The 12,673-nt window shown below is 40.6% G+C and overlaps 1 protein-coding gene across 1 annotated transcript in view; it reads left to right on the top strand.

Annotated features, from left to right (window-relative positions):
- The window catches only part of NKD1 (NKD inhibitor of WNT signaling pathway 1), a 94,560-nt gene that overhangs the window by 67,944 nt on the left and 13,943 nt on the right, over positions 1–12,673 (top strand). Inside the window, exons 6-9 of the mRNA XM_066583958.1 lie at positions 2,676–2,771; positions 5,666–5,813; positions 6,649–6,721; positions 10,325–10,455. Coding sequence (XP_066440055.1) covers positions 2,676–2,771; positions 5,666–5,813; positions 6,649–6,721; positions 10,325–10,455 — 448 coding nt within the window. The remainder of the gene's footprint in view (positions 1–2,675; positions 2,772–5,665; positions 5,814–6,648; positions 6,722–10,324; positions 10,456–12,673) is intronic.

Here is a 12,673-nt window from a genome sequence, read left to right as displayed (position 1 = left end):
TCGGCCAACCAATCTGGCCACACACAGAAAGAAAAGTATCCCTATTGGCATCCAATGCTGAAATGACATTGAGCACGCGTTCGATGAAGATTCCATGGGTCGGGGCTGATATGGAGACCTCACCCCAGTCCCGATCTTCAGTTGCAGCTAGCATGCTGTGACAAGTATGCTATGTATAAAGTCAGTAAATCTCACGAAAGCCTCACCAAAATCCAGTATAGTTCTAGAGCAAAAGAAAACAAGTTTAAAGGAGAGGAGAATCCAAGTGCATAACGCGGCATTTATTAATTCCCTGCATGCACCGTGGCAGAGGAGAATATTTGGGCATTCAGTGTGCAGCACATTGACTGATTCTTTCACAGACATCATGTTAATGCTTTTGGTGTCCCCCTGATAGTTTAAAGCAGAGCTTTTTTCAGACACTTTTTATCTCTGATCCAGACCTCCTCCTCTTGCTCCTGTTTTACCTTCTCACAGAGAATCAGCCTAGTTGCGAGTACCATGTAATGTGAGACTGGTACCGTTTGCAATATCTCAGGCTGGCTTATTACAGTCAGGAGGCTTTGAACTCAGTAGGGGACACAGACTCTTTAGAACTGCCAGAGGGAATGGATTTCAGTCAGCAAATCTAGCAGGTAACTGGGCTGCACACAACCGAGGGCTATTTTGAGCGGTTTACTTTGCTGGGTTTAGCATGATGTATTTTAAGCACCCATTCACCGTCTCTCTCTCCAGAACAATATAAGGAGCGAACAGACTTACTAGTCCTTCTCGGTTGTATTATTTGCAGATGTGCCTATAACGGGTCATTTTATTGTGTCCATGTGCGTTTTACATTAACTCCTCTTATTTCACAGTCAAGGAGAACCGTTGGATTGGGATATTCCCTCGCACAATGTTATAAATGGCTCACGCTGGCACAGGGAGAAATCGTGAAATTGAGCAGGACAGGCTATGATATCTCCCATTTTAGCAGTTATCCGAATTTTGCAGTTGTCCTTCCTTATGAAACTCCTACTCTGTAGTGCTGCTATACATAATACTGCTAGGCTGACACAAAAATGTCCTGCAACATAAAACGTCTTCCTGGGTGTTCTGATCAAGACCCCATTGTTAAGAAAAGAGATTCCAACAATGACTATATACATTAAGACCACCTTGAACTGATCGTCCATGATTGCCTTGAACATGGGTCTGGCAGACAGGTGGTCCTTACAAAGAACATGGTAATCATAATATATGATAGAACTGAAAATCTGCCGCAGGAAATTTTGGTTTGGAGGTGGTCTTCTCAAAGAGGTGGTGTTTTAGAGAGGCTGCACTGTAACAGTGAATTACAGTATATTCCTTCCCATACTATTCAATGAATGAGTCTATACTGCCATACCAGGGGATTCTTTAAGTGAATGTTGAAGCTGACTGCTATGATGTTTGTAACATTCTGTAACCCTGCATATTAGAAAAGGCTGAGCCTAGTAGCAAAATGTTGAATGACCCGACCCCCTGTGAACATTTACCAGCCCCATGTAAGAGTTCAGTTAGAGACAAACTACAGTAGGCCACTAAGTGTGCCGTTACTCTCACAGGAGTGAGGAGTGGTGGCACAAACAGTTATGCACTGATTACAATAATGGTGCCCTTCACAGTTATAATGTCCCTCCTTTTGTGCCCCCTCTAGGCCTTACACAGTAAATGACGTTTTAATGCCCCACAACCTAGTAAAATGACCCCTTACATTCACACTCAGTAATAATGTCCTCTCTATGTCCTCACTCATTAATAGAGAAAAAAAAACAACTTATGCCCAAATCAGTTATAATGTCCCCTGAATTCTCTCCCTTCGTAATCATACTTCCTTATGCCCCAATCTGTAATAGTGCCCCTTGCATGCCCCCACTCACTAATAATGCCCCCTTATGTCCCACTCTGTATTAATGACCCTTATATGGCCCCACTCAGTATTAATGACACCCTGTATGATCATACTTTAATACTACTGCCCCTTAAGCTCCCATTTTAGTAGTAATGCCCCTTTTGTTCCCACTTTAGTAATAATGTGCCGCTTATGCTTTTAACAAAACCGCATATGCTCACCTGGATTGCTGTCCGCTCGTTTCCTCTGATCTGGTCTCTCCTTGCTTTCTTGCAGTGGTCACGTGACTTCTAAGCAATGGTCAATCCTTGCCCTCAGCTTTGGTAGCAGTGGCTGAGGCCAGCGATTGGACACAGTAATCACATGTTTAGAAGGCGCATGACCACTGCCAGAAAGCAAGGGGACACCAGATCAGAGTAAATAATGGGAGAGCGACAGAGGTGAGTATAGGCTATTTTTTAAAATATTTTATACCTTTCCCTTCTTTTAGTAACCACAGTCTAAGGGGGCTTGGGCTGCCAAACGCCGAGATAAGGAGGGCTCCACAGCAGCCATTATGACTGCTATGACGGACGTTATATAATAATTACTTTTTTAGTCCCAAAGCAACTTGATTGATTTCTACACTTTATATAATTGAACTAAATGACTTTTCCTCATCCACTTGATCATGATATAAAAAATATATAGCACCCTATATAATGTGTGTGTGTATATGTATGTATGTATATATAATATAGCATAAAATATATAGCATCCCATATACTGACGGGCACATATTTTATTTCACTATAAAAATCAGGAATTTCAGTGTGATGTTTCGGTGGAAGAAGATAACCGCCAAGAGTGGACATTCACCTTGTATGACTTCGACAACAGTGGAAGAGTAACAAGAGAGGTACGTTCCCGTAATAGTATTTTCATTATCTGTAGTGCTTGAAGCTTTCCTTTACAAGCATGTTACGTGTCCTGGCACACGGTGCGCAACTGTGCATGGCAACGGATGTTTAGAAACACAGTGTAACGCAGAAGGTTTCGGACAGAAACCTCTAGAACGCATTTCTATTGAATATACTCTTTATTGTATGATGTCACTATTTCATCAACATGACTTTATTGAATTACATGAACTTTAAAGTTCTTGGACAAAAAAAAAACTGATGCAACGAAGAAAGAATGGACTAGCTAAAAGGCAGACTAACTTTTTACATACAAGAATGTTGTCGTGTTTAAAGAGTACTGACCCTAACTGTGACCCTATAATGTTAGTCCTTCTCATGATCTAGTATTCCCTTTGTCAGGCTACTGCATATGAAACGTCTCATTACAGGACGACACATTCCTTGACTCTATTGCCAAGTCCGTGTAGGAAACACCTCGCTTCTGAGGACTTTGATGAGCCATTCAGTCCTCTCTTTCTGCGCGTGTTAAGATAACGGCATGTCTTTAATACTCCTGTTGAAAAGAATTAGCTAATAGAGTGTTTTCCGTCATTGACAGTCCAATTTATTTTGTACTTGAGGTCTTTTTCTACAACTGACAGGCTGCCCTGTAATTATCTTTGTAAGAAAAATGGCTAATCGGACTGTGATAATTGAACTAATGTTTTGTGATCTGTGAAGTGTTCTAAAAGTGTTTGAGGTTTAAAAGACCTAGATCATCCTTGTCTGCTGCTGACTTTATTAACCATTCCCAGTAGTTTACTGGTCTCTTTAGTGTATACAGAATAAGACTTCATTTTATGCTAAGGATTTTGAAATTCTCTTGTAACAAGTACATAGACTGAGCCATCAGCTCCTTCTTGGATTTGCTTTTTAACCCTTTCCAATCCAATTTGTATCCTGGTTTTCCTAGGGGGCTTACTCTTTTTCTGCCGTTATACAATGGTCTATCTGCTGGCTAAAGCCAGTACTGCATGAGGTGACACGTTGGATAGGCTCCGACAGCAGAGAGGCTGGCAATATACAGTAAGAGAACCCCGTCGGATGTCTTCCAACATCGGAGCAGTACAGCCTTAAATTATAATGTCTTCAGACGTCAGACAGTGGATTGGAAAGGGTTAAATGTATTTTGCAATTGGGTTTAACTCTAGACAAGTTTTTGTACATTTTAGAAGTTCGCAAATCCATACTCCAGAGTTTCTACTATTGATACATGCCAATTAGATCCCTGAGCTTTGATTTCAAATCTATTTTTTTTTTCTGTGGACCCTATGTTTGTGCATATATCATGGACAAAAATTATGTAAATACAACCATATGAAAGCTTACACCCAAAATGTAAGAGAAAAGAGCTACATATTGCCCCATAGGGTGAAAACTGAGAGGTACCAGTTGTGGTTGCTACCAAGTGTAGTTGGGGGTAGCAAAACCCTGTTCACGGTTTCAGTTTCCTTGATTAGACACAGTAATGTTAAGCTGCCCATATGTATTTAATGCCTGTTGAACAAGTGATGTTTACTCCACTACCCCGTACATATGAATGTTCAGCTCAAGAGCTTGTATTTAGGGAAGTAGATTGCAAGCACACAGCTTGACTTATTTATCGAGCTTCGTAATTCAATGTCAGCAATTCTTATTCTCCCGACATCTATCGGGGAGAAGTTAAGCCACCCCATAGACATCAAAGAGTTGTCTGGCCCCACTGTTATCAACTGGTCCGGATGACTTAGGTCTAATGTGTATGGGGGCCTTTAGCTAAGCGGCAAATCAGCAACAATCTTTTTTCTCTGATATCTGGTGTGAATTTTCCTGTAGAGAAATACTTTGTAAGTCCAACTAGCTGGTAAACATTTAGTAAGGACACACCAATTCATTTAGGTATGGGTGGGCAAAGACCAAATAGATAAGTAAGTAAAAGTTTTATTTAGACCAGAGTTTACTATACTCCAGTTTTCACAACCGGCCCAACAGGTTATGATTCGAGGATATCCTATAGAAAGCACACCTGTAGCAATATCTGAGGCATTGACAATAATTACATCACCTGTGCAATACTGAGAAAATCCTGAAAACAAGACCTGTGTGTGTGTGTGGGGGGGGGGGGGGTCATGAAAACTTGAGTTTGGGAAACCCTGATTTAGACTATGCGTTTCAAAGTCTGACTGACTTCTTAATAAGATTCTATAATGAAGAAAACAGTCTTGACTTCAAAATACCTAGTTCTGGGTCCCTACTCAATGATACCTAATTGAGGTAGCATGCCATGCCTATCTTTTACCTTCAAGCGCACCTGGCCAGAAAAGTAACAATATAACAGTGCAATGTGACAAAGTTATTCTCTTTATACCAGTACTTCCCCCACAGCTGTGCCAGGAATAGCTCTGGAAGGCTGCAGGTACAGTAAAGAGCAGCCATTTCCCGTCATCAGTTGCCCTATTCATCTATGCAGTTAAAGATGGATTTTCCTTAGCAACAGTCTTCAGCTGCATAACTGAATATAGATAGAGACAGCAATTCAGGAGTGAATAAATATATTACTAACCATCTTAAAATCATCCCTATTTAACTTAAGAAGAAAAATGAAAGTGCAGTTACTCTTTCATTTATTACAGACAATATACTATAATACCTTCAATGAACTTTATGTACATATACCCAGAGAACTCATTTATACAAAGCAGAACATTTCACATTTCAAGGACTGTCTGAAGAATTTTAGACAAAACATCAAATACCCATTCTGAACCACGAGGAAACAAGGACAAGCAATATAGATATGTGCATAAGCTATTCTGTATGTGTATAATTAAACTGCAATTTAGAGTTTAACTCCTAACTTCTATTTATCCAGGACATTACAAGTTTGTTACATACCATATATGAAGTATTTGACGCATCAGTGAATCACTCCTCCAGTTCCAGTAAAACCCTTAGGGTCAAGCTGTCTGTGGCGCCAGATGCTACTCTGAAGAAGAGGACTGTTTTACTAAATCACACGGGTAATACTTAGTATCAACATTTTCAGTGCAAAAGTTGTTGGGGGCAAATTGGGCAATACTTTAGGTAACTTTAGATTTACTTTAAGTACAACAGTGACTATGCACTTTAAGTGAAGTCCATTAAAGGGGTTTTCCCATCTCAGGAATCCTATTCAATGTGTTCGGAATTGCAGACCAATACACTTGACCATAAGATGTTTAAGTTCAAAATTCCCCATTCTCCAGATATTGCGGATATGTGAGAGAAACAGACCACCTCTTCTATGGAAAGAAATAGCAGAGGAGGCAGATGCTTGTGCACTTCTTTTATCTAAAGCCGATGGCCAGGATCTCAGGAGCACATGCGTACTAGCTTCCATTGTGCTCTCCTATTTCTTTTCACTGGATAGGATTACTTTATGATCAATAGAGGTTTGACCACTGGGATCCCCACCAATCCCGAGAACGGGGGTCAAGTCAGTCCCTGAATGAATGATGCTGAGGATACACAGGCGCGCCACCACTGCATTCCTTTCAATTACAGTGATGGAGATTGTCGAGTTCAATCAAGCACTTCGGCAATCTCCGGTGCTGTCATTGAAATAAATGGAGCGATGGCGTGCCTGCACAACCTCCACTCGATTCACTCTGCGACCAACCGGAACCCCCTTCACAGTGGATAGGGGATAACTTTATAATTTGGCACAACCCCTTTAAATGGAGTTTTTTTTTGTTTTTTTTTAAATATTATAATATCTAGGGAGTTTTGGTGTGTAATGTTAACGTCTATGTCTGTAGATAGCCTTTATAATTAGCTGTATGTCAGGCTTATGAATAATAGTTTGTATAATTACAGAGATACAGAATGGAAGATACAGAAGTGAAAGCAAAGTGAATGAAGATCTTAAGAAACAACGTAGTTCTTCAAGGTGAATTATAGACTTCAGTTTTTATATATAGTCGTCTACCGATAATGACAAGTTAATACACGTTTGCTGCTTTGCAATTCAGACTTGTTAAAAAGAGGCAGGACATCAATAGCTCTTTTCACCTAATGTTGAACTGCTGAAGAGTAATGATATCTTACTCAGCACAGATTTATAACATAACATATCTAGTAGTTAACTGAGATGAAAGGAAGGGTCCCAAGATCTTCCAAGAATATTTATGTTGGCAGCAGCTGATGCCTTCAGATCCTTGTTGTCTTACATTCCAAGCATGGCTGTAGCTCTTGTGTCTGCACGGGGTCTCTATGTGGAGAGACTCCTGGCGCTGGATTAGCCTTTCCTCTGTGATAAAAGTATCCTATGGCCTTCAGAAGCTAGAGTAGACTGTCGTGAGATTTGCCATGTTCAAGATATATGGAAGGTGAAGGCAGATAAAGGAGAAGATAAAAGGGAGTGTTATGTCTGAAAGTTAAAATATGTTATGCTAGAAAGAAGAAAAGCATTGGGAATAGCTTTCAGATGACGTTCTAAGCATTGCCAACACCGTTCAGGGCTTTGCTGCAGAATCATTGTTCAACATTATAATGAGAATGAATAGGCAACAGGCGTGCAACGGCTGTTAGAAGATTTCCTCTTTTATGCTCATGGAAATTCTTACATCAATCATTGGACTAATATTTATATATGTAGTAATCTTCAAAAGCAGACTAAAGTGAAGCACTCTAATGAGTTGACCAATAAAATTGTAATTATTTTCTTGATTGGATGAAAGTCTTGTATAAACCAGCGTATTTGGACTCCATATTGCATGGATCCAGGTTATAGTGTCGCTGCATTTCAATGCGGCTATGCATACCACTTTGATGGCAAACTCATGCAAAGTCTATAATTCATAAAAAAATTACAGCTTGCTCTATCGCCTTCTGTAGATAGGACCGAGTTTCCACCTAGAAACACCATATTCAATGGTTTTAGAGGAAAAAAATAATTCATTATAACAATTCAGTCAGCACCAAACAATGGGGAGCACAATACAATTCCATCTGGTGCACCATATTATGCTCTAAAATGCACACTCTCGTTTCACACAAACCTACACTGGTGGAAATTGGAAGTGTTACACCCAGAAGGAATTCATGGAACTTCGTGAAACATGGTAGATGTGTACAGAGTCATACCCGCAATAAATGACAGCAAATTGGAATGAATCGAAGTTTATAACTGGTCAGTAGAGGTTTCAGTAAGATGTGGGCCCATGATGAGCACCTATACACTCTTTGATCCTTGCAGACATTGAATCTATAAGTGTTCTGATATTTTCTTGGGGTATGTCTCTTCATGCCTGCATGAACGGTGTATTCAGTTGTTGTACAGTTTGTGGTGGGTGGCCATGTGAAGTCTCAGACATGCTCTATTGGGAATAAATCTAGAAACGGGTTGGGCTAATCCGTGGTTGTGACGCCTTACAAGGGGTGTCTTGTGATGGTTGCAGTATGTGGATGGGTATTATCTTGTTGGAAGATACCATTTGGATGGTGATATGACAACAAGGTGTACCACTCTGTCAACATACGGACAGGCAATCATGTAGCTTCAACAACCACCAACTCAATCCTGCTGTCATCATTGCCCCTCCCAAACTATGACACCAGGGGTTGGACTCTGAAATCACGGTAGGGTGGTCCCTTTCTCCAAAATGCCAATGGATATGTTGATGATTATCACGTTGCCCCAGAGAGAATCAAAACTAATCATCAAACAACTTTTTTCCATTCATGTGTCCACTTGCATCTAGCAGAGCACCAGGTTAGCCGTTGCTGGCAGTGAAATCGTGTTAACAGAACACCCTGTATGGGGGTCGGAGAATGAAACCCAGCTTCGAGCGATTGGTTTACAATTGTTCATAGGGTGACTCTGATTCCAACCACTGCTCAGCTCTATGCTGCCGTCGCCCATCTATCAGCAACTGCCATACGCATAATTTGGCAGTCTTCTGGTGGACCTGTGCCAGGTCTTCAAATACTGGATCCTTACTGCATCCACTAAGTAACCACTCTCTGTACTGACATTGCACTACAGCCAGTCCTTTAGAGATCTCACAATATGATGACCCCGTTTCAACTATCCAACCTCGCTCATTGTCAGACATAAGAGTATACAGAATTCCAATGCTACGATTTGGAATAACTGGTCACCTACAATCTTTGGACAAAAAAGTGACCTTCTTATGTAACACACTTTAAGACTTATAAATTAAAACAATGTAGTATTTTGCATATCAAAGGGCCCCATCATTTCCATACTAATTCACATACTTCTTTTGTTATTATTCAATACCGTTCATATGGAGATCCTTTGATCCAAATTTTATACATTTTTGGAACTCTGGAATTACACTTTCAATTTCCACCAGTTGTATATGTCAATTTGCAGACTAAGCATTCACAATATATCTTCGTATCATGGGTTATGGATCCATAGTACTGATAGAATGTATCCATAGAAGGAATAGAAAGTACATCAGGTCGTCCCTTAGAAATATATGCTATACTGATTTAATATGGATAATATATGGATGTATCTGCTGTAAATGTAATAAGCCACAGACTAAAAGGGGTTTTCCGAGGAAAATAAATTAAATCTATCTCTACTCACCATAGTATAAAAAAAAGGGCCAAACTCTACTTACCCAATCACCCGTTCCAATAGTCTCCTATGGCTCTTTGCCTTCTGCTATGACTATGCCGACCTAATACAGGGACATGTGACCGATGCAGTCAATCATTGACTGCTAGTCATTGGCTGCAATGATTGAGGAAATAAAGAGCAGTGGGGGAAAGGGAACGGAGGGAAATTGGGTGAGGTGAATATGCCTTTTCAATGTTTTTCCACTATGCTGAAAGGATTTCAATTTAATTTTTTTCCTTGGCAACTTCTTCAAATGTATATGTTACAATGTCTTGGCAGCAACACCTATTTAACAGGCGAAAACCCTAAAACAGGCTGTCTGTACATGGTTATCTTTTCCTTCTGGAGAAAACTCTAGTTTTGGCTTGTATTCCCAGTCATGTTAAAGGCCGGTCATTGACTTGTAGGAAAGCTACCTTCTAATAGGTGGTGCTATAGACGCATTGTATCATCTTCCATTTGCATTACATGTTCGAAGTACATGCATATAGGGAAAGCACTTTAGATTAAAATTGCCTCGGTTTTAAACTTGTGTGAAAGTAGACAAGGGTTGCATTTTTTTACCCATACTGAATGGAATCCCATGCCGTAAGTGCTGCTTCTACCCCTAAATGTGAAGTATTTCTTCATGGAAACTCCAAAACAATAATTAGAGAATCAAAGAGCGGTGCATTTATATAATGGGGCTTTCAGATGCTGAATGTTATATACTAATCAGGTCTGGGATAAAATTCACTGTTTAAGGCAAAGTCCAAAAAGAAATGATCAGACAGCAGAATGCTCGAAAAAAAATCCTCCAGCTTGTAAAAAATAATGTCTCTGCAGATGCTTTAATCTGTTTATAGATGTTTTGTGAGTGGTTCCCAGATGTATCCTGTTCTTTGTTATCTCCTGTAGACATAACCCAGCTGAAAATGAAACAGAACAGACTGAATGTCTCCGGCAGTGTGTGGATGAGAACATTGAACGGAGAAACCACTACTTGGATCTTGCTGGAATAGAAAACTACACTTCAAGATTTGGGCCAGGTGTGTATGGCTGAGATTTTACTGCCGGAAAATATGAAAAGGAGTGGAATCAGGGAAAAGTTCACAAAGAGATCAACCATTTCTATGGAGTTAGGGAATATCTGTGGACAGGAGAAAGTAGGACATTCTTTTTTTCCTTGGTCCTTATTAGAATGAACGAAGCTAGTGAAAACCAGACTTTCCGTTTGCTATTATTCTTTAGGGAGTTTGGGAAATTTGAACTTTTTATTGAACTTTTTTTCTTTTTAAAACTGCACTGTATGAACGCAGCCTGGAGGATTCATTAAGACTTGACACAATTTGTTTAATTTCGTTATATGTGATTAATCACAGCAAACGCTGATCTACACCCCATTTTCGGTGGCTGCTTGTTAACAGGCTTGACCACCAGTGTCCACCAGTGACCACCAGTGGCCGCTACTGAATTGCCATGCTTTTTTGGAGACTGGTGTGGTCACCTTCTTTGTCAAATAAATGCTTATACCAGGATCCTATATTGTTGGTGTATCCCAGATCTGTTTCTCTCTGTCATGCCACTTTTATGTTTTTAATCAAGCATTAAGGCCCATTTACAGGACGAGTGTCGGGCACTGTGTCTCGTCCCTGTGTCTCCCGCAGGAGCACGGGAGCTAGCAGAGCTGGCTCGCACACGGAGCAGCCAGAAGGGGGTCAGGGCAGTGCAGGAGATCTCTCTACTCTCGCTCCCCCGCCCCCCTCCAGGAGCAAGGGAGCGCAGAGACGCAGGCATGAGTTTTGGGCATTGTTTGCCCGACACTAGTCCTTTGTAAATGGGCCTTAATCCTTGATTAAAAACATAAGTGGCATGACGGAGAGAAACAGATCTGGGATACACCAACAATATAGGATCCTGGTATAAGCATTTATTTGACAAAGAAGGTGACTACACCGGTTTCCAAAAAAGCATGACAATTGGAAAAAATAAAGCATTCTGGATTCTAGTTACTTGAGGGCAGAGTGGCCCCTTTTGCCAATGTAAATGTATGCTGTGGTTAAGGAGGCACCACAGTATTGAAAAATGGCTGCCTATACCTAGGCTTTAAGCAAAGTAGTAAACTATAATGGGCCCATGATTTGTACTAGGGCTGAGTGGGTTAAGTTCACACACAAATGGCACAGGAGTAATAGACAAAAGGCAATTTCATCTAAAAATTTACTTCTTTATTGAAAATAACTTGCTTGGCTGTTACGCCTGGTACAGACTCTTAATGGATACAACTGGTTCAGAATGTTAATGGTTACTTCACTGCATTAACACAAGACACAGTTGGCGGTTGAATATACAAAAAAAAAGTTGAGTTTCTTCCTAGGTACTGGAATTGGCTAGTCAGTCTTTCACTTGCTGTTGGATGCAATGAATAGCCACTGAACTGTAGTGTATAACTATGCCCACTTCATTCCTGGGTCACTTACGTAGGGCTACTCAGATCACCTACACTCAGCCACTCCATCTGCTCCCACTATCCAACCTGCGCCAGACTTTTGTAACTGGACAGTGCACTGATTCCATACCAAATGATGCCAAAAATGGGAAAAAAATCACATTGGCCCACTATATCACTCAGACCAGGGGATAGCTAAGCTCACCCCTCTGATGGCAAGTGGTGTATATCAACACTGTCCCTACAGGAAGTCCAGTCTACATCAGCATCACTGTACTACTCATGGGCTTCTTTACATTACTTTGCATTACATTACCCATACATAACTTTGCGCAGGGGCTTATCCCTCCAGGTGTCGTATTATATCAAACTACTTGGACTGAGACTGAGTCATTAACCACCATGTTACACCATAACTATATGCAATACTTGCAATGCACTAGAGTGCCACCAAACAGAGAAAGAACATGAATATGCATTAAAGTGACCAATCAGTTTTGGGACAAAATCCTGTCCCAAAATTGGAGAGTGGCAAGGGGTATATAACCTGTAGCTGAGTTTGTAAGCCATTGTTCGGTTCTGCCAGTTCAGTGTCCCATTTATGAACAGCCGATATGGCTATCGACATTTTCTAACTACACTATGGTCTATGACACTGCTCTATGACTGGTCAGTGCAAATCACATGGGCACAGTGCTGACCAATCGCAAACCAGGTATAATGCATTGGTATTCCTAACACTACCAATGAACTATGGGCAATTTAGGTAGTCTAAACAGAGCAGCCACCATCTTGGCTGCCTGAAAACAAGACCCTGA

Source organism: Eleutherodactylus coqui, chromosome 11, assembly GCF_035609145.1.
Source record: "Eleutherodactylus coqui strain aEleCoq1 chromosome 11, aEleCoq1.hap1, whole genome shotgun sequence".
Classification (NCBI taxonomy): Eukaryota; Metazoa; Chordata; class Amphibia; order Anura; family Eleutherodactylidae; genus Eleutherodactylus; species Eleutherodactylus coqui.
This window is presented reverse-complemented; position numbering and strand designations above follow the sequence as displayed.